Genomic DNA, 20861 nt, shown 5'->3' on the forward strand with positions numbered 1-20861 from the left:
TGGACATTTGGGTTATTTCTACTTTTTGGCTATTATAGATAATGCTGCTATGAATATTAGTGTACTACAAGTTGTTGTGTGAATGTATGTTTTCAATTCTCTTGGGTGTATACCTAGGAGTGGAATTTCTGGGTCATGTGGTAATTCTATGTTTAACTTTTTGAGGAACTGCCAGTGAAATGTGGCATCATTTTACATTCCATGAGCAAAATGTGAGGGTTCCAATTTCTCTACATTCTCGCCAACACTTCGTTATTGTTCATCTTTTTGATCATAGCCATCCCAATGAATGTGAAGTAGTTTCTCATTGTGGTTTTGATTTTCATTTTCCTAATGACTAATGATATTGGGAATCTTTTCAGTGTGCTTATTGGCCATTTGTATGTCTTCTTTGGAGAAATGCAACTATTTTAATTTTTCATGTTGAAAAACATTTCCTTATTCATTCATTTAGTAAACATTTATTGAGAACACATTTATATGCTAGGCATGTGCTACACACTGGGGGCACATAGAGGCATAGAAGAAATTTCAGACTGAAAGGTGGAGTTATCAAGTGTCTATTTGCATCAGGGATTCATCCTAAAGGCAGATTGTCAAGGCCTGTGAAGCCTCAAGTGAGAAAGGCTGATCTGAGGAGAGGAGGATGTCTAGGATTCATTTGGCCTCTGGTTTAACCGTCCATGGGTTTGGGTTCTCACAGAGGTCAGGAAGCCACAAATAAGACTTAGAATAATTTTTCCAAAATTTCAGTGATGAGCTCACAGAAATACTGCCTCTGTAAAACAAATGACAATGAAGAGTTCAGTTCTGTTTACTTTTGGAGCTCATTGGACAAAGCCTAGAGCAAATGTTGAGGCTCGAGCAGAGGGCTGGGCCAGCAGGGGGCTATGACTGGGTTGATGCAAGGGCAAGTATGTGGGCCTTGGCTCCTGCTGTGGATTCTAGAGGTAATGTGTGGTGGCATCTCTGAACAGTGCTGACGCTGTCAACAGCCTCACTGAGGGACTGAACAGTCAAAGAAGGCACCACTCCTTGAACTGGGGCTGGATCAAAAGAGAAGGAAAATGGCAGAGAGCACGTGGTGACTGGCTGGACTAGCTGAGTGTGCCTAGGGGACTCCTGAGTTGGGGTGAATTTGAAGGGATTTGGAGGATCCCCAAAGAGTGTGTAGGGACAGAGACAGAGAAATACTTTTGACTGTTAATTTCACTCTACTTTTATTCCTACACTGGTGTGGCTTGGGAAATTATAGGTTACAGATACGTAAGACGTGGTCTCTTCCTTACCCAAGCATACAGAATAGAAGGAGAGACCAATAGCAGTACATAATTTCAGTACAATGAGATAATTACCAAGTGAGGAATTAATGAAGTGTTCATTAGTTAGTGCCTTAAGTAGCTGCCCCTCTACACATATCCTAGTCTACGGTCACTCTCAAAATTGGCTCAGCTAATTAATCCAGACTCTGTTCCTGCTCTATTTCAGATATTCGTTATCTCCTGGTTTCTCCCATTTCCATCCTGTTGATTTTTATCTGAATTCTACCTTTCTGTCTGGTTCCATGGGAGCAAAGTTGCATTTACATCGAGTTTATCTGATTTTTCGAATCTGGCTTCTGCATCCTCCTGGGTGGTCCCCTCTACTGCAGCCCATGTTTTCCTTGTTCTCTTGCCTGACCTAGGGTGTTGGAACACTTCAGACATGTCACAGTAGGCTGGTGTCCTTCAGTCTTTTCCATCTGGGACAGGAGAGCTTTAGGGACTCATAGGATGGAGGAGACTTTTGAGCAGAAGTTTGAAGGGAACGTTGGGGTTTTTCACATGGTTATGGAGTAAGAAGATAGAGAGATGCAGAAGCTTGAAACAGTTGGGCATGTTTTAAAGAGCCTGCAAGTAGTTTGGTATAAGCACAGGGTACTTGTGGGAAAGTAATGAGCTAAGGGTGGAAAGAATGGGCATGGGCCAAACTATGAAGGGTTAAGAATATTGGATTTTACTCTGAAGGATTTTAAGTAGGGGAGCAGTTAGGTCAAATTTGTTTTTTGAGAAAGCTCATTTTGGAAGCTATACTAGGGAGCAGTGAGACTAGGGGGAGGAAGACCTACCAGGAGGCCATTGCAGTGGTCCAAGTGAGAGATGACGGTGGCCAAAAATGTGACACTGGATATGGAGAGAGTTAGAGGAATTTGAGAGACTGTAATAAGATAGAGCCAGAAACCTTTGTAATTTACTGGATATGGGTTTAGGAGGGGAGGGAGGAGTAAAAAATGACTCAGTTTCCTGACACTGGCAATTGGGTACATGGTGTAATTATAGAGATAGAGAATGCAGGAGGAGGAATTTTGTGGCAAAGTAGCGTAGAACATTTTGTTCTCTTGTCTATACTGTATCAAAAACCTTCAAATGTTTGAATTAGCCATCATGATTCCTTTTGTCTTTTATTAAGCCTAAAAATAATTCAGCCTAAAATAATTCATCTATTTCCCTAAGATATATCTTTGTTTACAGTCCTCATTATTTTAATTGCTACTTATATTTGACTTTTCCACTATGCCTCCTAAAATATGATACCCTGACCTGAAGAACACTTACTAAATAGGGTTGAACCAAAAGACTACAGTGTTACTACTATTCTCCATGGTACCCCAGTGATACATGATTTACATAATACATAAATATGTACACCAAGACTTTTTTCACCAGGTTTAGAAGCTTCACCAAACTTTTTTGCCAACTGCAAATTCTTAGGTCATTTTCTTATTTCTTTAGTGTTTACAATTGTATCAGTTAGGATGTCCTTAGCTAATAGTGATTTAAACCATAAGGAGATTTATTGTTTACCTAATAAGACTGGAAGAATGTGATTTCAGGCTTGTTTGTCATAAATGATGTCATCAAGGATCCAGGTTCTTTTCTTTTTCCTACTCTATTATTTTTCAGAGGATTAGTTTCATCTTCATGTTTGTAACCTCATGGTTTCAAAATGGCTGCCACAGCTCCAAGCATCAGGTTCTCACATCAAAATATTCACAGCAGGAATGAAGGGGCAAAAAGAACCTTCTCTTTGCACATCTTTCTTCTTTCAGGGAGGAAAATCTTTCCCAGAAGTGCCCAGCAGACTTCTTTCTATGTCCTGTTGGCCAAACACCAGGCCAAATGGATTGAGATTGCTACACTTGGTGTAGACCAATCAAGATTCATTGCCTGGAAAATGAAATATTACTGCCTAAACAAAATCGCTGTTTTGTTACCAAGGAAAAGGAGGACATGGCCATGGAATGGGCAATCAACGGTGTCTGCCTAGAGGAAACCAAAGAAATGTTTGATCAAGTATAGGAACAGAATGTATCAGTTTGGAGTGGTCTTAAATCTTTATATCTATCTATCTATCTATCTATCTATCTATCTATCTATCTATCTATCTATCTATCTATCTATCTGTCTATCTATCTATCAGTCTAGAGACCTGGTTTCTAGTTCTACTAGCTTAAATTCTTATAATTCTATTATCATACAACTTGCATTTTTCCATCTTATCCAGAAATATTATAGGAGAATTTGTCATATGCTTTATTTATTTATTTATTTTTAATTTTTTATTTATTGCAGTAACATTAGTTTATAACATTGTATAAATTTCAGGTGTACACCATTATACTTCTATTTCTGCTTTATTAAGAAAGAAAATGAGAATAACCTGCCATAATACTATTAATGACCTAGCAATGTTTTTTTCCCCCAAGTTTTATTGAGAAATAATTGACATACATCACTGTATAAGTTTAAGGTGTACAGCATAATGGTTTGGCTTAGGTATATTGTGAAATGATTACCATAATAAGTTTAGTTAACATCCATCATCTTGTATAGATGCAGTAAAAAGAAAAAGCAAAAAAAGAAAAAAAATTTTTCCTTTTTAGGATCTGCTCTAACAACTTTTGTATATGTAATACAGCAGTGTTAATTATAGTCATCATATTGTACACTACATCCCTAGTACTTATTTATCTTATAACTGCAAGTTTGTACATTTTGACCACCTTCCTCCAATTCTTCCACTCTCCACCTCCTGCCTCTGGTAACCACAAATCTGATCTCTTTTTCTATGAACTTGGGTTTTCTTTTTATTTTAGATGCCACATATAAATGAGATAATACCGTATTTCTCTTTCTCTGTCTGACTTATTTCACTTAGCATAATGCCCTCAAGATCTATTCATATTGTTGCAAATGGCAAGATTTCCTCTTTTTTTTTATGGCTGAATAATATCCATTGTATATATATAAAACTTTATCCATTCATCTATTGAAGGACACTTGGGTTGTTACCATGTCTTGGCTATTATATATAATGCTGCTATGAACATGGCGTGCAAATATCTTTTCGAGTTAGTGTTTTCATTTCCTTTGGATGTGTTCCCAAAAGTGGAATTACTAGATCAAACGGTAATTCTATTTTTAACTTTTTGAGGATCCTCCATCTTGTTTTTCATAGTGACTGCAGCAGTTTACAGTCCCACCAACAGTGCACAAGGGTTCTCTTTTCTCCACTTCCTTGCCAGCATTTCTCTCTTGTCTTTTTATCTTTGTTAGATTGATGGCCAATCTAACAGGCATGAAGTGATATCTCATTGTGGTTTTGATTTGCATTTTCCTAATGACTAGTGATGCTGAGCATGTGCCTGTCGGCCATTTGTATATCGTTTTTGGAAAAATATCTGTTCAGGTCTTTTGCCCATTTTTAGTTGGATTATTGGTTTTTTTTTTTTTTTTGCTATCGAGTTGTAAGAGTTCTATATATATTTTGGAATTAACCCCTTATCAGATGCATGGTTTGTGAATATTTTTTCCCATTCTATATGTTTTTCACTTTGTTGACGGTTTCTTTTGCTGCGCAGAAGCTTTTTAGTTTGATGTGGTCTCGCTTGTTTATTTTTGATTTTGTTGCTTGTGCTTTAGGTGTCAGATCCAAAAAATCATCCTAGCAATGGTTTTAGACATCAGTACACATTATTTTCTTTATAGTCACGAATCTGTTGTCTCAAAAATTGGTCTAAAACTTTTCCGGTGTTTCTGGGATCCATCCTTTTCTCCTTTTTGGTAAATTGGAGCAATGGTCTTTTTTTCTAATTATTCCTCAAAAGATATCTTCAGTGGTTCAGAGATAAAATCTGGGCATTCTTCCACCTTCTTGGAGTGGAATTTGTTTGGTCCTCTAGGCTTGAACTTATTTAAAGTAATAAGTTAACTAGATTTATACAATATATGCAAATGTGGAATCATTATATTCTACACCTGAAACTAATATGATGTTGTATGTCAATTATATCTCAAAAAAATTGTAAAAAAAAAAGGACAGTGAAAAGAGCAGGAGATATTTGTAATACATATAACCAACAAAGACATATTTGGAATCTGTAAAGAACAGCTAATAAGAAAAAGACAGAAAACTGAATAGAAAAATGAGCAAAAGACTTGAGCTAGCACTTTAGAAAAGAGGCTGTCCAAATGGCCAGTAAATATAAAAAGCGGGGGGCCGACATGGTGGCGCAAGCAGTTAAGTGCGCGCGCTCCGCTGCGGCGGCCCGTGGTTCGCAGGTTCGGATCCCGGGCATGCACGGGCACACTGCTTGGCAAGCCATGCTGTGGCGGTGTCCCATATAAAGTGGAGGAAGAAGATGGGCATGGATGTTAGCCCAGGGCCAGTCTTCCTTAGCAAAAAAAGAGGAGGATTGGCAGATGTTAGCACAGGGCTGATCTCCTCACACACACACACAATATATATATATATATATATAAAGGGGCTCATGAGGCATTAGGGAAATTTATTAAAACCACATTGAGATACCAGTACGCACTTATCAGACAGACGAAAATTGATAAGTCTGATAATACCAAGTACTGGCAAGACATGAGGAACAGTGGAAACGCATACACTGCTGTAGGATTTGTACAAGGAGACCACTTTGGGAAAGAGTTTGGCAATGCCTAAGGAAAAAATGGTGATCTGATCCTGTCTTACTTGCTTATTTCCCTTGGGATGCTTGATCATTCCCCTTCCTGCTAGCTTCTCTCTCTCTCTTTTTCTTTCTCTCTGTCTCATATATCTATCTCTCCAAACACACACACATACACAGAATTGTGTACAATAGTTTCTTATGTTACTTATTAATATACACTGTTGCTTTCTAAGGTATGGACCTATCTTCACCTTGTTCCTCTGGTTTCAGAAGAATTAGCCCATCCCTGGTGCATTCTCTACGACTATGCCTGCTTTTTCCTGATTGCTGTAATCTATATTGCACTGAAGGGAGGATCAAGAGGATTAGAATGGATGTATTTGCTCACTGGGGGATGGTAATATTTGAGTTAGAAGACTTCCTGACCCTGCTAGGTAAAATTCCTTGTTTGCATATAGACTGGGTGGAGATATTTCCCTTGGTTTCCACTTCAAATCATTATTAAGTCTGTTTTTATTTGTACAATTTTAAATAATAAATGCAGTCATATCCTAAAGTTTTGTGTAAGGCAAACCTCTGTTCAAGCTGAGTTAAAGGAATGACACTGTCATGCTTATTTTTATTTCAAAGCACCTGACTTTTCCCCTTAAAACGATTACTCTACAGACACTAGATTCAGGATAGTGCTTACCTCTGGGTGGGGGTGGGAGTAAGAGAGGAAGCTACAAGCAACTTTCTAACTGTGTTGGTAATGTTTTGTTTCTTAAGAAAGGGGTGATTAGGCACATGTGTGTGGTGAGGGGTGGTAGTTAGCCTTTGGGTGGTGAATGTGATGTAATCTATATAGAAATCGACATATAATGATGTACACCTGAAATTTATATAATGTTATAAGCCAATGTTACTGCAATAAAAAAACACAAAAAAAGAAGACACCAAAAATGTTAGCAATAAAGAAAAAGATTCACAAGCTTGGGAAAAAAAAAGAAAGATGGCGCCCTATTGTTCATTGTGCTAGTCTTTATATGTTTTTGTGTATATTTAATATTGTATAATTAAACATGATCATCTGTAAACATAAAATATTAAAAATGAAAGCAATAAATTGGCTGAGCAATTTTAGTTATTATATTAAAAAGGTAAAGTTTTAATTGGCTAATCTTGACAGATTCCTGCATTCTTTTATTCACCTATTCATTCAACACTTACTGAGTACTTACCGTGCTATGCAATGGAGCTATCAAGTTCACACTGGGAGCTATGTGAACTATTTATCCTGAGGCCCCAAGGGTTGATGGGAGAGGAGACCTTAAATAGCATAGGGGGCTGTCCTGTTGTCGAGTGCCTGTCTGTGTGCCTCTGAAGCTTCTTTTTTGATGCATCCTTTGGTAAATTTTTCTCCAGTCCAGGACCAATCGATGCTCTGCCTTAAGGAGGAGGGCTTTATTCAAGTCATATTGGAAGACCAAGAGAGGGCAGGAACTGCTGATCAGGGTCGTGTGAAGAGAGAATATGGGCTTCAGTGATTGATTCCTACCTTGCCAGGTTTCTATTTTTTCTCCTTTAGTTTAGAAATATAGGAGGGTGGAGGGAAGGGGAAATCAGTTTAGGAATTCAGTTAGACATATCATGCAATTTGGACATGACTTGCCTCCAAAACATCATTTGGAACATTTTCACTGGAAGAGGTAACGCTTGTTTGTTTTTTTTTCAGTGAGGAAGATTAGCCTTGAGCTAACATCTGTTGCCAATCCTCCTCTTTTTGTTGAGGAAGGTTGGCCCTGGGCTAACATCCTTGCCCATCTTCCTCTACTTTATATGTGGGATGCCTGCCGCAGCATGGCTTAATAAGCGGTGCCTAGGTCTGCGCCCGCGATCCGAACCTGTGAACCCTGGGCCGCCGAAGTGGAGCATGTGAACTTAACCACTACGCCACCAGGCCGGCCCCACACTTGGGTTTTTATAAATTGAATTGGTGCTGATGAAAGACCTGACTTGGAATCTTGGTGTTAGTTTGTTCCCTAGAGGCAGATCTGGCCAAAGGGCAGGAGTGAAGGGATAAGCTAAATGGATGAGCGCCCTGGGCCCAAGGTCCCAAGAACTTAATGAATGTCTTCTGTGTGTTCTTCGTAGTTGGGGATTGCATTACAGAATTCACTTCCAAGGAGACAGGGGTACAGAGGTGAGCTGATCAGAGACTGAATCAGAAAATGTTCTCTCTTACTCCCCCAACACTGTTGGCTTTCATTAGGCTGCCGTGCTTGTCTACCTACCTGCCGCTAGAAACCTTCCTCCTTCCCTTTCCAGTGGTCTCCAGGTTAGAGAGTGGTTTGGGGACCACATTAAGTGTCTGAGATTGAGGTATGTGAGGCACTTGACTAGAATAGTTATGTGGAAGTAAAGCTGATGCTAATTCAAAACTTTTCCACTGCATAATACTCAGGGCTGGGATCTCATTCCTGGAGAGTATTCCAAACATTTCTTAGCTTCTGTTGTTCTTGATCTACTAATAATTTTCCAGGAAGGACTATCAAGACTACCAATTTTACTTGACATCTTATAACGTCATGGAAGTAACAAGTGATCATTCTTAACAATTTAATTTCATAAGTAGATAACTTTTCTCCTCTAAAATTGATGAACTTGAGCAGCAGCCCCAAATTATACCTTCACAGTCGAAGTGCAATAAAGTTAAGGGGAAATATCTAGGTATTTGAGCAAAAGCAATAATGAGAAAAATGCCTCATTGCTTTTCTCTGCTTTTATTCATCCCTTCATTCATTCATCCATTAAAGAAACATTTATTGGGTATCTATTATGTGCTTAGCACCGAGTGAAGTGTCAGGGGTAAAATGTTGAAAAAACAGAAGTCTTAGCCCTATAAAACTTATCCGGTAGGAAAGACAGATATTGAATAAATAACCACCTACATTCATCATTACAAATTATAATAAGTACTATAAAGAAAATGTATGAGGTACTATAAGAACTTGTAACAGAAGGACTTGGTTTGGCCTATAAGTCAGAGAAGGGTTCCCTGAGAAAGTGTTTTTTTTTTTCGGTGAGGAAGATTGGTCCTGAGCTAACATCTGTTGCCAATTTTCCTCTTTTTGCTTGAGGAGGATTGTCCCTGACCTAACATCAGTGCAAATCTTCCTCTATTTCGTATATGGGATGCCACCAGAGCATGGCTTGATGAGCGGTGTGGGTCCACACCCGGGATCCGAGCCTGTGAACCTGGGATGCCACAACAAAACGTGCCGGACTTAGCCACTATGCCACCAGGCCAGCTGCAAGAAAGTGTTATATATATATATTTTTTGGTGAGGAACATTCACCTTGAGCTAGCATCTGTCCCAATCTTCTTCTGTTTTGTATGTGGGATGCCTCCACAGCATGGCTGATGAGTGGAGTAGATCCATGCCCGGGATCTGAACCCCGCGAACCTGGGCCGCCAAAGCGGAGCGCGCGGAACCTTAACTGCCTGGCCGCGGGGCCAGCCCCCAAGAAAGTGTTTTTTGAGCTTAGACTTGAAGGAAAAGTAGGAGTTAACTAGGCAAAGAAAATGAAGTGCATCTTAGTCAACTCGGGTTGCTGTAACAAATACCACAGACTGGGTGGCTTAAATAACAAACATTTTTTCCTCACAGTTCTGGAGGCTGGAAAGTCCAAGATCAAGGTGCTGGCAGATTTGGGGCTGGTGAGGGCCCACTTCCAGGTTTGCAGATGGCTGTCTTCTTCTTGTGTCCTCACATGACAGAGAGCGGGGGGGCGGGGGGGGAGGGAGAGAGAGAAAGCTCTCATGTCTCTTCTTATAAGGGCACTAATCCCATTCATGAGGGCTCTACCCTCATGACCTAATCATCTCCCAAAGGCTCCTAAAACTGTTACATTTGGGGTTAGGATTTCAACATATGATTTTTAGGGGGATAAACAGAGTTCTGCAGCTCTGGAACAATATGTGCCAAGGTCCTGAGGTGGCAGGGAGTATGTGCCTTTAAGGAACTTAGAGAGGCAACTGTGGCTGGAGCTCCAAGAGAGGAGTAGAGGGCTGCACTATGAAGCTGGTGAGATAGGCAGGGCCAGATCATCCAGGGCCTTGGAGTGAGAGTTAAAGATTTTGTGATTATTCCAAGAGAATAGGGAAATCATTCGAGGATTTTAAGCAGGGAAATAGCATGATCATATTTGCATTTTGAAACGTCACTTACTGTAGTGTGAAGAATGGATATGGGGCAAGAGAAGATGTTGGGGGGCCAGTGAGGAGGCTATTGCCTAGTGCAGGTGAGAGGTCATCATAGCTTGGATTAGGTGGTGGAAGTGGAGATGGAGACCAGTGGATGGTCTGAGTTTTTTAGTGGTAAATTGAGAGGGCTTGATGATAGATTGGAAATAGAAGGTGAAGGAGGCAGAGGGTGTCAAGCCTTACTCCAGTCACCTGGTTTGCTGTACTTATTAGGTGGATAGTGCTTGTCAGTGTGATAAAGATCACTGGAAGAGAATCAAATTTGGGGCAAAAGTCCTGAAGCTTGCTTTCCATTTGAGGGGAGCATTTGGGGTGCCTTTGAAATATCCAAATGGATATATGGAGCAGACTGGTGTGTATAGAAGTCTGGAGCTCAGAGGAGAAGTATGGCTGGGAGAGGTAAATTTGAATGTTTTTGGTGTATAGATTGTTATTGAAGGCATATTTTGGGTGAAATATGGGTTGGGGTTGATGATACAGTTTAGCTCTACATGACTACGTGGAGGTTCATAAAATGTCAGCATTAGATGGAAACTTAGAAATTACCTTTCAAGTTTCTTTTTCAAATAGTAAAACAATTTTTATTATTTCCACTATAAAGTAACATAAGCTTATTATAAAATATTTTTGGAAAAGCCAGCCCTACCCCTCCCGTCCCTGTTTTTGTAAGCAGATGATGAAAAGGAGACCTCAGGAGATGAAGGTGGCTCAACTTTAGCAGCAGATCTAGGCCAAGAACCCTAAACTCTTCAAGTATGGTTATTTTATATCATGATCATAAATTATTTTTAATCTGGGCATTTCTTTGATATGGAGGGGTAAGATCTCGGGAAACAGAGTAGCCACCTATTACTATTATTTGGATTATGAGCAAGACCGTTTCTTAACGTAGGGTCTTCAATGCCAGGACGTTTGTAGGTCCCGGGTGACGTAGTGTTATAGCACACCAAGCCATCCTTTTATCTTCCCTTCTCTTCTCCCTTAAATTTACTCAGTTACCTAATTTCCTTGACACCATTTTGATATGGAGAGGGCCAGGTCACACCTGGAACTTTCTGTTATTTTGTACAGATATGTAGTTTCATATCTAGTTGAAAAATGTTTTTCTACCTGAAATTAATTGACTTATATAAATTCGTGAAATTCTGGAGTTGGAAAAGACAGCAGTATTTTCCATCTCAGTGCCATGTCAGGGGAACAGGGAAGCGAAGAGTTAGAGGCAATAGTTCTCTTGCCCTTCCCTAGAAATTAAAGGGTGGGGAGCACTTATGTGAGCTGCTGACAGTAGCTGGAAGGAAAAAACGAAAGAGGAGGTAGAAGAGAGTTCTGTGCCTTCTATTTTCCTAGGACGTTCAAAATGGGAGGTCTTAAAGCAAGGAACTTCAAGAAATCACAAGTGATGATCTGACCCCAAATATTGCTGCTGAAAATCGGAGAGCAACCTGGTAATGGAAAGGGCTAGCCCACTGGAAGTGTAATTAATCTTTTTGGCAGTTACTTTCAAAACAAGAATGAATCAGGGATTTTATCTGAGGTTGATAGTGAGTCATCTTTGAAGAAAAGTCATCTTTGAAGAAAAAGGTGGACATCTGGGTCCACCTTGGAAGATGGGATTCTTACCCCTTACAGTAAATTGTGTCTCATCAATAGTTATATTTAATAAAAAGAAACTATGATCAATTCAATTATATTTTTGCTTGTCTGTTAGTAGATGTAGGCAAGTTGGACAGTGAATGTATTGGTGTTTATCAAGTACCATTCAAAGGAGAGAACTTATCTGGCAGACACAAATATTTTTGGTGCCTGTGTTTTGGTGCATATCATAGGTTGAGTTCCCTGGGAAGCAGACTGTGAGATGAAGATGAACATTCAGAGATTTATTAGGAAGTGCCCTTGAGATCGACATCTGCAGAAGGGAAGGAAGCAGGATTGGGCAGAAGAAGATGAGCTGTGAGGCAGTCTTAGCAGAGGCCTTAGCCAACTCGATGGGGAGCTCTGAACCTGGGATGACCTTTCAGAGTTCTCTTGAGTTGAGCCAGGGACCAGGCCATTATTCTCCCATGTCCATCAGTCATTAGATTCTGGCCATCCTAGGAAGGAGGCGTGATCTTGGGTGAGGTGATTCTCTTCAACTGAGGCAGTCCAGGTAGAGGCCTGATAGTTGAGAGCTTCTGCTTTCAGCACTCCCAAAAGCTGAGAGTAAGTTGTTCATTCCCAAAGGGGGTTCTGGGTAGCACATCCCAGCAGTCACCACAGCCCATCCCTTGGGCCATTTTGATCCACTTCTTTGTATAAGTTCCGGAAGCAACTCTTCTAGGATTGCAGTGGGTTTTTCTCTCGTTGATGCAAACTTAGAAGAGTACAACTATAGCCCCTGCATTTGCAGCTTGCGTTGGGGCTACAACTGATACTCACAGTCACCCTCCTCTACTCTTCATTTTAGATTCCTACCACCATTCATTAACACTTCTGCTGGTCTTAGTGGCTTGCTTGTTGGTGTGACCCAGACCCTTGTTTGTGGGGTGTCTAAGCCCTTGGTGTGAGGAGCCTATGGTGCTCAGGTGGAAGCGGCAGCTTGCTGTTCAATAAGGCTCCTGCTGTGTCCCCTGGAGAAAGCATTCCCTCCTTGAGTACCAGGACCAGTAAAACTACAGAGCCTCAAGTTGCATGGGCAGGAAGTACAACTTCTCCAAGTGGGACCCTGGGAATAATCTTATGTGGAGCCACTCCTGCTTCTACTTCTTGATTCTCAGACCCGTTATGTTCTACCTGCTGGGGACACAGTGCTCATATAAACGTCATTGATTTAAAATGTACACTGCATCCCACTTGCATGGCCCTCTATCCTTGCAAGGTAATATTTCTGAGTTGGCACTTCAGTTGTGCTTTCAACAGACTGTTCCATCATTCTGTCAGCTGTCAGCTTCTGGGTGTTGCAGTACATTATATGAGAAATAGATCCTATGGTCAATGCCCTCTCCCACATCCTCTTTGCTGTAATATGCATTCCTCGGTCTGAGGTGATATTCTGTGGGGTACTTTGCAGTGCATAGAATATTCTGTAAGCGTTGGGACAGTAATACTGGCTGAGGTCCTGTGGTAGGAAAGGCAAACCTTTCCTAGGATGTATTTCCCAGAGTATATGTCTGTTCCTATGAAAATGAATAACTATCCCTTCTGTGGAGGAGGGGGTCCAATGTAATCAACTTGCCACCATTGGGTGGTTGGCCCCTCCAAGGATGGTGCTGTACTGGGGACTCAGCATTATTCTTTGCTGTTGGCAAGTTAGACATTCAGCAGTCACAATAGCTAGATCACCCTTGGTAGGTGAAAGGTCATCCTTTGAACCCGTGCATAGCCTCCATCCCTGCCACCATGACTGTTCCTTTCATGTGTCCATTGTGTCTGCCATGGGGTGGCTATTGACAGAGGCTGGCTGACATCAACTGGCTGAGTCATTCTGTCTACTTGGTTGTTTAGTGCCTCTTCTGTGATGGATTATCTCTGATGGGTATTGACATGTGATATAAAGATCTTCATACTTTATCCCCTCTCCTATATGTCCATTCACATGCCTCTACCTTAGATCTCCTTGGCTCTGATCTTATATTCTTTCTTCTTCCAGGATCCTGACTAACCAGCCAAGCCATTTGCTATTACCCATGAGTCCATGTATAGTTTATCCTTGGGCCACTTCTCTTTTCACAAAGCGGCTACCGCCCAAAGCTCTGCTTGTTGGGAGGATCTTCCCTCACCACTGTATTTCAAGACCAATCCTGAGTAGGGTTGTAGTACAGCCACCATCCATTTTTGGCTTTCACCACATACTGAGTTGACTCATCTATGAACCCAGCTCAGGCTTTTTTCCTCCTCTATCAGGGGGTCAAAAGGGATCACTCATATGACCATGGGTGTGTGTTGTGGGAGAGGCTCTGGCGCAGCAGTGGTGGATGACATGTGTGTCAGGGCTACTTGCTTGTGCAGCTGGCTTGTGTTCTCTGGCCCTGCTTGTGTTCAGTATCCGTAGACCATTTCCATCTTTCAGCTGGACCAGTTCAACCTATGGCTTGGTGGTCCTGACATATCTAGTTCACAAGGGGCAGATCTAACTTTGTGTCCCAGGGTCAGACACTCCAGCTCTACCAAGGCTCAGTAACGTGTTAGGAATCATTTCCGAAAAGGTGTATAATTCTCTGTTACAGGTGGCATGCCCCAGAACCCAGTGGATCTGGGTTATGATTCTTCCATCAGTGCTTGCTGTACATTGTACATGGTATTTTTTCTCACTGCTGAAACCTCTATTGCATGGGGTCTGCTGGGATGTATGGTCTAAAAGGCAGGGATGCTTGAACTGCATCCTGGACCTGCTACATAGCCCTTTTGTGTTCTGATCCCAATTAAAAGCTGACAATTTTCCTGCTCTGGACGCCCATTAGAAGCTGGAAACTTGGTGTTGAAGCAATACTCCAGGTCTGGAATATGCTGCTTTCATAACCCAAAGAAGCTTCTCAGGGCTTGAGCTTCCTTCTTCATAGTGGGAAATGCATATTATAGTATTTGTTCTTTGCTTTGGACGAGAAGCCTGGCTTGCCCTAGTCCATTAGACATCTAAAATTTTTACTGATATGTTGGGATCCTAACTCCTCAGAGGGTATATCTCCCATTACTCCATGTGTGTTATTATGGCTTCCAGTGCACCAGCCACATCTTGCTTATCTGCTCTGGTTAGCATAGTGTCATCAATATAGTGGGCCAGTGTGATGTTTTTCAAGATGTCCAGTTAGTCTAGGTCTTGATGGATTATATTATGACAGAGGGTGGAGAATTAACGTAGTCCTGGGGCAAGACTATAAATGTTTCCTGTTGTTCATTTCAGGTGAATGCAATCTGCTTCTGATCTTCTTTTCTGGTATAGATGGAAAAGAATGCATATGTCAGATCAATGTGACGTACCATGCACCCAAACCTGCTCCAGCAAAGATTTCACATGTGGCGAAGCAGCTGCAAGTGGGGCTGCTACTTGGCTGAATTTGTGGTAATCTATGTCTACTTTGGGATACTTCTAGTGTTTGCAGGGACCAGAATAGTCAATTAAATGAATAGAATTTAATTCTTTAAATATGGTCTTAATCTCTGCCACTTTCCCTGGGACGCAGTATTATTTCTGATTTTCCATCTTGGTGGTGGTGGTGGGGTTTGAATTTCAGAGGTTACCACTTGCCTTTCTCACCCCACAGACCAAGAAACCAGGAGTTTCCGGCAACTAGAAGTGTGTCCATTTCAATTATACATTTGGGGACCAGGAAAATAGCTGCCAGGTGGATCACTGGACCTACTGTACCCACTGTGAACTGGATCTTGGTCAGGACTCCGATTATTTCCTGGCTACATGTGCCTCTACTCTAACAAGGAGCCATGATGATGCTTCAGTTTCCGGATTTCTGTGTGAACTTGGACCCACTCAGGGGGAGTGGATCTTTACACCTCATGGGATGCCACGGGAAGGAGGTGTGTGCCTTGGATGAGCAGCTTTCTTCAGCTGAGGCAATCCCTGTAGGGGCTGGCAGCTGAGGGCGTTCTCCTTGCAGGACTCCTAGCAGCTGGGGAGTAGGTTCTTCGTTCCTGAAGGGGGATCTAGGGAGTGCATTACCGTGTTCATGACAGTGCCCATCTCCTACTACACCTGCTCACCCCATCCTACCCTCATTCCTGTACTCTGTCGGAGGCATATTGACTGAAGCTAGTGAAGCGTAAGCTTTAGGGCCCCTCACTTGCATGGGCCCCTTCCAAGACCCTGAACCTAATTGTGTATTCTTTTTCTCGGAAAGAGGCCCCCCACACCTCCGTGTAGAAACGTCACAAAACTTAAGTCTTTCTTTGATTCTGCTTCAGTTACTCTGAGTTGGGAAGGAGAAGAGAAAGGAAGTCGACATTTGAGTGCCTACTCTGTCCGCAGCATCATGCTTGGTGTTTTGTAAGTGTTATAGCGTTTCAGTTTGGGAACCTTGTTTGCATTTCTCCAACGTTCACAATCTTTGATTTCTCAATGTCTTCTTTGCCTACGCTTGTCCTTTTTTCTGGAAGGTCTTTCCTTAATTTGTCTGTCTGTGGAAGCCTTTCTCATCCATTTAGATTTAACTCAGGTACTATCTCCTTTTGGAGTCCTTGATCCCTGAAAAAGGGCTGCTGCTTCTCCCAGCACTTTGTGGTTGTCCCTCAAAGCTCTGCTCACAGATCACACCTGCTGTTTACACTGGAGTCTCCCTTGCTCCTCTCTGAGTTCTGAAATGGCAGGTTCTGTGCTGTTCCCCTTTGCATCCTCAGGGTCTGACACAGTCCGTGTCGCCGAGTGGGAGTGCAGTAAATGTCAGATGAGGATTCTCCAGTCTGGAAACAAGTCTCAAGAGCATCAAATTCCCTTTCTGTGAGGACTGAGCTCATGAACCAACTTCTGATAAAGAAACTCGATTTCCTAGTTTCTTAATAACAAGGTGAAAATGTTCTTAGAGAAAAGCAACAGGCATTCCTAGTAGCAAAATTTTACTAGGTAGTTTTCCCTGTATATTTTCACTGCAAAAGAATAAATCAGCTTTCTATTTTGTCACTCAGACTGTCGAGAATATTTTTTCGAGAGTCAATCCCTCAGATCTTGAATGCTTCTACGTGAATGGATACAATCGAATTTTAGAAGCTGTTATAAAAGGTGGAGAATCTGGACTCTACATAGTGAGTCACCAATTTATATATTTACCAGATATCTTTGTTACAAAAATGGGCTTGTCCTGTATATCCTACTTTGTAAATTCCATAACAATCAATCAATCAACATTTATAGCATCATTCTTGATTTGCAAACAGTATTTCGTTATTTGAATGTGTCAGAATTTATTTAACCAATGTGCCTAAATATTTTTTAGGTTTCTAATTTTTTTGGCCGTCATAAACAAAATGTCAGTGAACATCTTTGTGCATGTATCTTTGCCCACGTATCTAATTATTTACTTCAGATAAATTTTGAAAAATGGAATTGCTTCATCAAAGAGTATAACTTTAAAAATTTTATGTGTATATGTATATATGTATATACATATATACACACATACTTTATACTATTGATTTATTTAGCTACCTTGACAGAGCCAATCTCATGCCCTCCATCCATAGTGTAGATTGGTTGCTGGGAAGCAGCTGTTTCCAGCCCCTTTGCATCTCAGTGGTTCCACGTGCCTGATTCTCAGCTGTGGACTCTGAGCAGCAGTAACTTGTGTCACTTCCTGGCCAAGTTAAAAAGTAGGTGTGCCTTCTCCATGGCCTCCCTCTTCTCCTGTCTCTTGGCTGTGTGTCTATCCTGGGGTGACTCTGAAAGCCACACGGAAGGTGGTAGAGGCTCTGTCGATCAGGCTCTGTCATCCTTTCTATCCGTGAGAGGATGAGAGGCCCCTACCACTGATCAGGATTACCCGTTTCAGAGCCTAGGTAAGTAAGAACTACTTATTGTGTGAAGCGCTGACATTAGGGGTTCATCTGTTACAGTGCCTAGTGCTTCCTTATCTGTTACAGCCGGCTTGTCCTCCAGAAGCATTGTTCCTCCACCAACAGTGTAGGAGAGTGCCCCTCCTTATTCCTTTCAGTCTAACGTCACTTCTATAGCACCTAAAAAATTGCCAGTTTCATAGCTGTAAGGTGGTAGGTATGTCATTGTCGTTTGATCTTGCCATTCTTTTTTATTTTATTTTGTTGAGGTCATGTCGGTTTATAACATTATATAAATTTCAGGTGTACATCATATTTCAGCTTCTGTATAGACTGCCTCGTGTTCACCACCAAAAGTCTAGTTTCCACTGGTCACCGTACACACGTGCCTCTTTACCCCTTTTGCCCTCCCCCCGCCCCCTCCCCCTCTGGTAACCACCAATCTGTTCTCCTTATCTGTGTGTGTTTGTTAATCTTGCAATTCTTTGAATCCTTGTAAATTTGACATGCTGATTGACTACTTGTATTTCTTCTTAGCCCAGAGATCTGTGATTTCAAAAAATTCCTGGAAGGCCAAAAAAAACAAAAAAGTAAGTTTTAAAAGTTCACTACATGCATATTTATGAACACTTGGAGATACTATCTTTAAGCCAAAAAACAAGGCTGAATTAACAGAAATATGAGAATAATTTCAATATGGTTTTTTTGGAGCTGCTAACAGCCTCTCAGTGGGGCTGTGAGCCAATCTGATGGGGTGTGTATGAGTAGAAGGAAAAAAAACTCAGTGGAAGTTGTTCAATTGTTTTAATGAGTCTCGAATCCAGTGGACTAAGTGAAGATTCATCTGATTTAATTGAGTGACACTAATTGGTGAAGAGAAGGCAATCAAACAGGCTGTGCAGTGTAGTTATTCAAAGTTCATTTTTTGTAATTTAGCTCTGATATTTTACCCTTCTTCCTGTGTGCTCTGTGGGCAGATTACAAAAATAGTTTAGTATTTATTGAAATGCACCACAACAGATTAGAGAATGCTCTGTGTATTTGGGTTTGCTTTTATGTTTTCAAACCAAGGGTTAAGATATTTTGTTCTTTGAGTTGGATCACTGCACACAGAAATAGCCTGTGATGCATCATTATGTTTGTTGCTAAAAACCTAAGTCCATAAAAGGATGAGATGGTTTGCAGAGGTAATAGAAGGGAGAGGAGAATGTTTATAGGAAGAAGCAGGCAGAAACATGGGCTTCTACCAGACTGAAGACATGATTCTTCCAGCTGGGCCTTGTGGGTCCAGAAGCAGTGAGGACCCAGGCCCATCTTCATGCTGGTAACTGGTGAGGCACCAAGATCCCAAAGAGAATGGCTGCATGGTACATAGGAGTGGGCCTGACCTCAGGCTTGGGGTTCCCAGCCTTACACATATCTCTCTATCTCCAGCAGAGCACAGGAGCCACAAGAAATTTCTGGATCTGAAGAGACCATGTAATCCGGGACAGTGGGTATCTCAGCAATAATTTATGAAGACAGACGACCTCAACATGACCCTGGAGAGAGGGGCATCCCTCACCAAGCTGCAGGATGGGGACTGAGCCAGAAATTAAATTTATTTATTAAAAAATGGATTATTTTGCACACCTGAGTCAGTGGACAGAGATTAATGTCCACTCTATCCACATTTCCTGGGGCCAAACATCTCAGATCATTATGTGCTCATGAGGAGCCATAGTTTTATTTAATTGCATTTGTTCATTTACTATAATTTGATAATATTTCCTATGAGCACACATTTAAATAATTATTCAACTAAAACAATGTTTTCAGAGTTGGCCTGGCAAAGGGGCTTTGAAATCAGAAGACTCCAGTAATATATGATCCCTCAGCACGAGGTTTAGATTTGAATTTCATCATGACTTAGCAGAAATCAGAGCAGATTTATTGTGTGTTTTTAACTGTGGGTAAAATTATGTGCAGAAAATGCTTCTTAAAATCATGAAAAGTAGTACAAAGTGTCATTGAGCTCCGGTCATAGGACACTGGATCCCAAATTTTAGAAGAGGACCCCAGAGTTTCCCCTGTGTTTATATCTTTGCTTAGGGGTATTTGAGATTTCAGTCATTGTGTTAAGCATTGAGCTACCTTGAAGAGGAGAAGTTAGAGGGCTGTTCCCGGGAACCAGGACTGTGGCCAGCCCTGGCCTCAAGGCCAAAGCCTTGATTTCGGAAGGCTGGACTCCTTGTCATATGAGCACGGACCTTCCCACCAAGTCGTGAACTTTCTTGGTTTGACTCAAGATCTGGAGCCACACTGGTGATGCCTGGCGCCTGGGTACCCACTCTGGGCTCTGAGTTGCTGCTTTCGTGCCCATGTAGGTGCATTTTAGTTAGTATTTGGGAATCGATTTTACTAATGCAGGTCACACTGCAGGGCAGGACAAACCAATCTCTGGTTTGTTCCCTGTCAACACTCTGCAACGTTTTAGAGTCAGAGTTGGCATAGATGTTGTCTGTGAGTGGCTAAAAAAACCGCTGTGATTTCTGTCCATTGAGACTTGCAGCTGCTTGTGAGCCTACCTTAACCAAGGTCCTTCTGCTGCTATTGCTGTTTTTTTTTTTTTTCTTGCTGAGGAAGATTTGCCCTCAGCTAACATCTGTTGCCAATCTTCCTCTTTTTGTATGTGAGCCGCCACCATACAACGTGGCCACTGAGAGGTGAGTGGTGGAGGTCCGCACCTGAGAACTGGGCCCGGGCTGCCAAAGTGGAGGGGGGCTGAACTTAATCACTAGGCCACCGGGGCTGACAGCTCTTGCTGTTTTTATCAGATCATGGGTATGCCGAGGTGCTTGAAGCCCTGTGTTAGTAGGTTTTTCTTGCTTGTGTGAACCATAGTTCCTTCGCTTAGACAACTACACAGTGACTGCAGGGGCGTCGTCCACCTTCCATGCAGGTTCTGCTGGCGGGGCTGGTTGTAGCACACACCCCAGGCCACACAGAAGGTCACCTTGTTGGTGTGGCTTTGTAAGGAGATCTACATGTCTAACGCCTGTTTTCTGAGTCCTATAAAGGCCACTTCTAAGGTAGGCATGGGTCTGGGAGTTCACCTTTGTGCAGGGAAACAGTGGGAATTCTGTTAATCACCAATGTGAAGGGAGAGACTTAGCTGATATTGTTTTAATTCTGTCTTTG

At 41.7% G+C, this 20861-nt stretch overlaps 1 protein-coding gene across 18 annotated transcripts in view; it reads left to right on the top strand.

Annotated features, from left to right (window-relative positions):
* LOC147915262 (uncharacterized) overlaps window positions 1-20861 on the top strand; it is a 68408-nt gene that overhangs the window by 38385 nt on the left and 9162 nt on the right. For 5 of the 18 annotated variants that reach the window (XR_015554254.1, XM_087439036.1, XM_087439037.1 and 2 more), the window contains 5 exons: window positions 15085-15243; window positions 15446-15716; window positions 16101-16182; window positions 18219-18271; window positions 19116-19173. Coding sequence is in view for 5 of the 18 variants with exons in the window: in XM_087439036.1 (XP_087295162.1) it covers window positions 15701-15716; window positions 16101-16182; window positions 18219-18271; window positions 19116-19173 (209 nt within the window). In the remaining 13 variants the exon portion in view is untranslated. Of the gene's footprint in view, window positions 1-15084; window positions 15244-15445; window positions 15717-16100; window positions 16183-16532; window positions 16935-18218; window positions 18272-19115; window positions 20859-20861 lie in introns of those variants that run through there. The other 13 variants (XR_015554263.1, XR_015554266.1, XR_015554257.1 and 10 more) reach the window with 12 other exon arrangements.

The sequence above is a fragment of the Ceratotherium simum genome, chromosome 14 (assembly GCF_057802395.1).
Source record: "Ceratotherium simum simum isolate JZ-2026a chromosome 14, ASM5780239v1, whole genome shotgun sequence".
Classification (NCBI taxonomy): domain Eukaryota; kingdom Metazoa; phylum Chordata; class Mammalia; order Perissodactyla; family Rhinocerotidae; genus Ceratotherium; species Ceratotherium simum.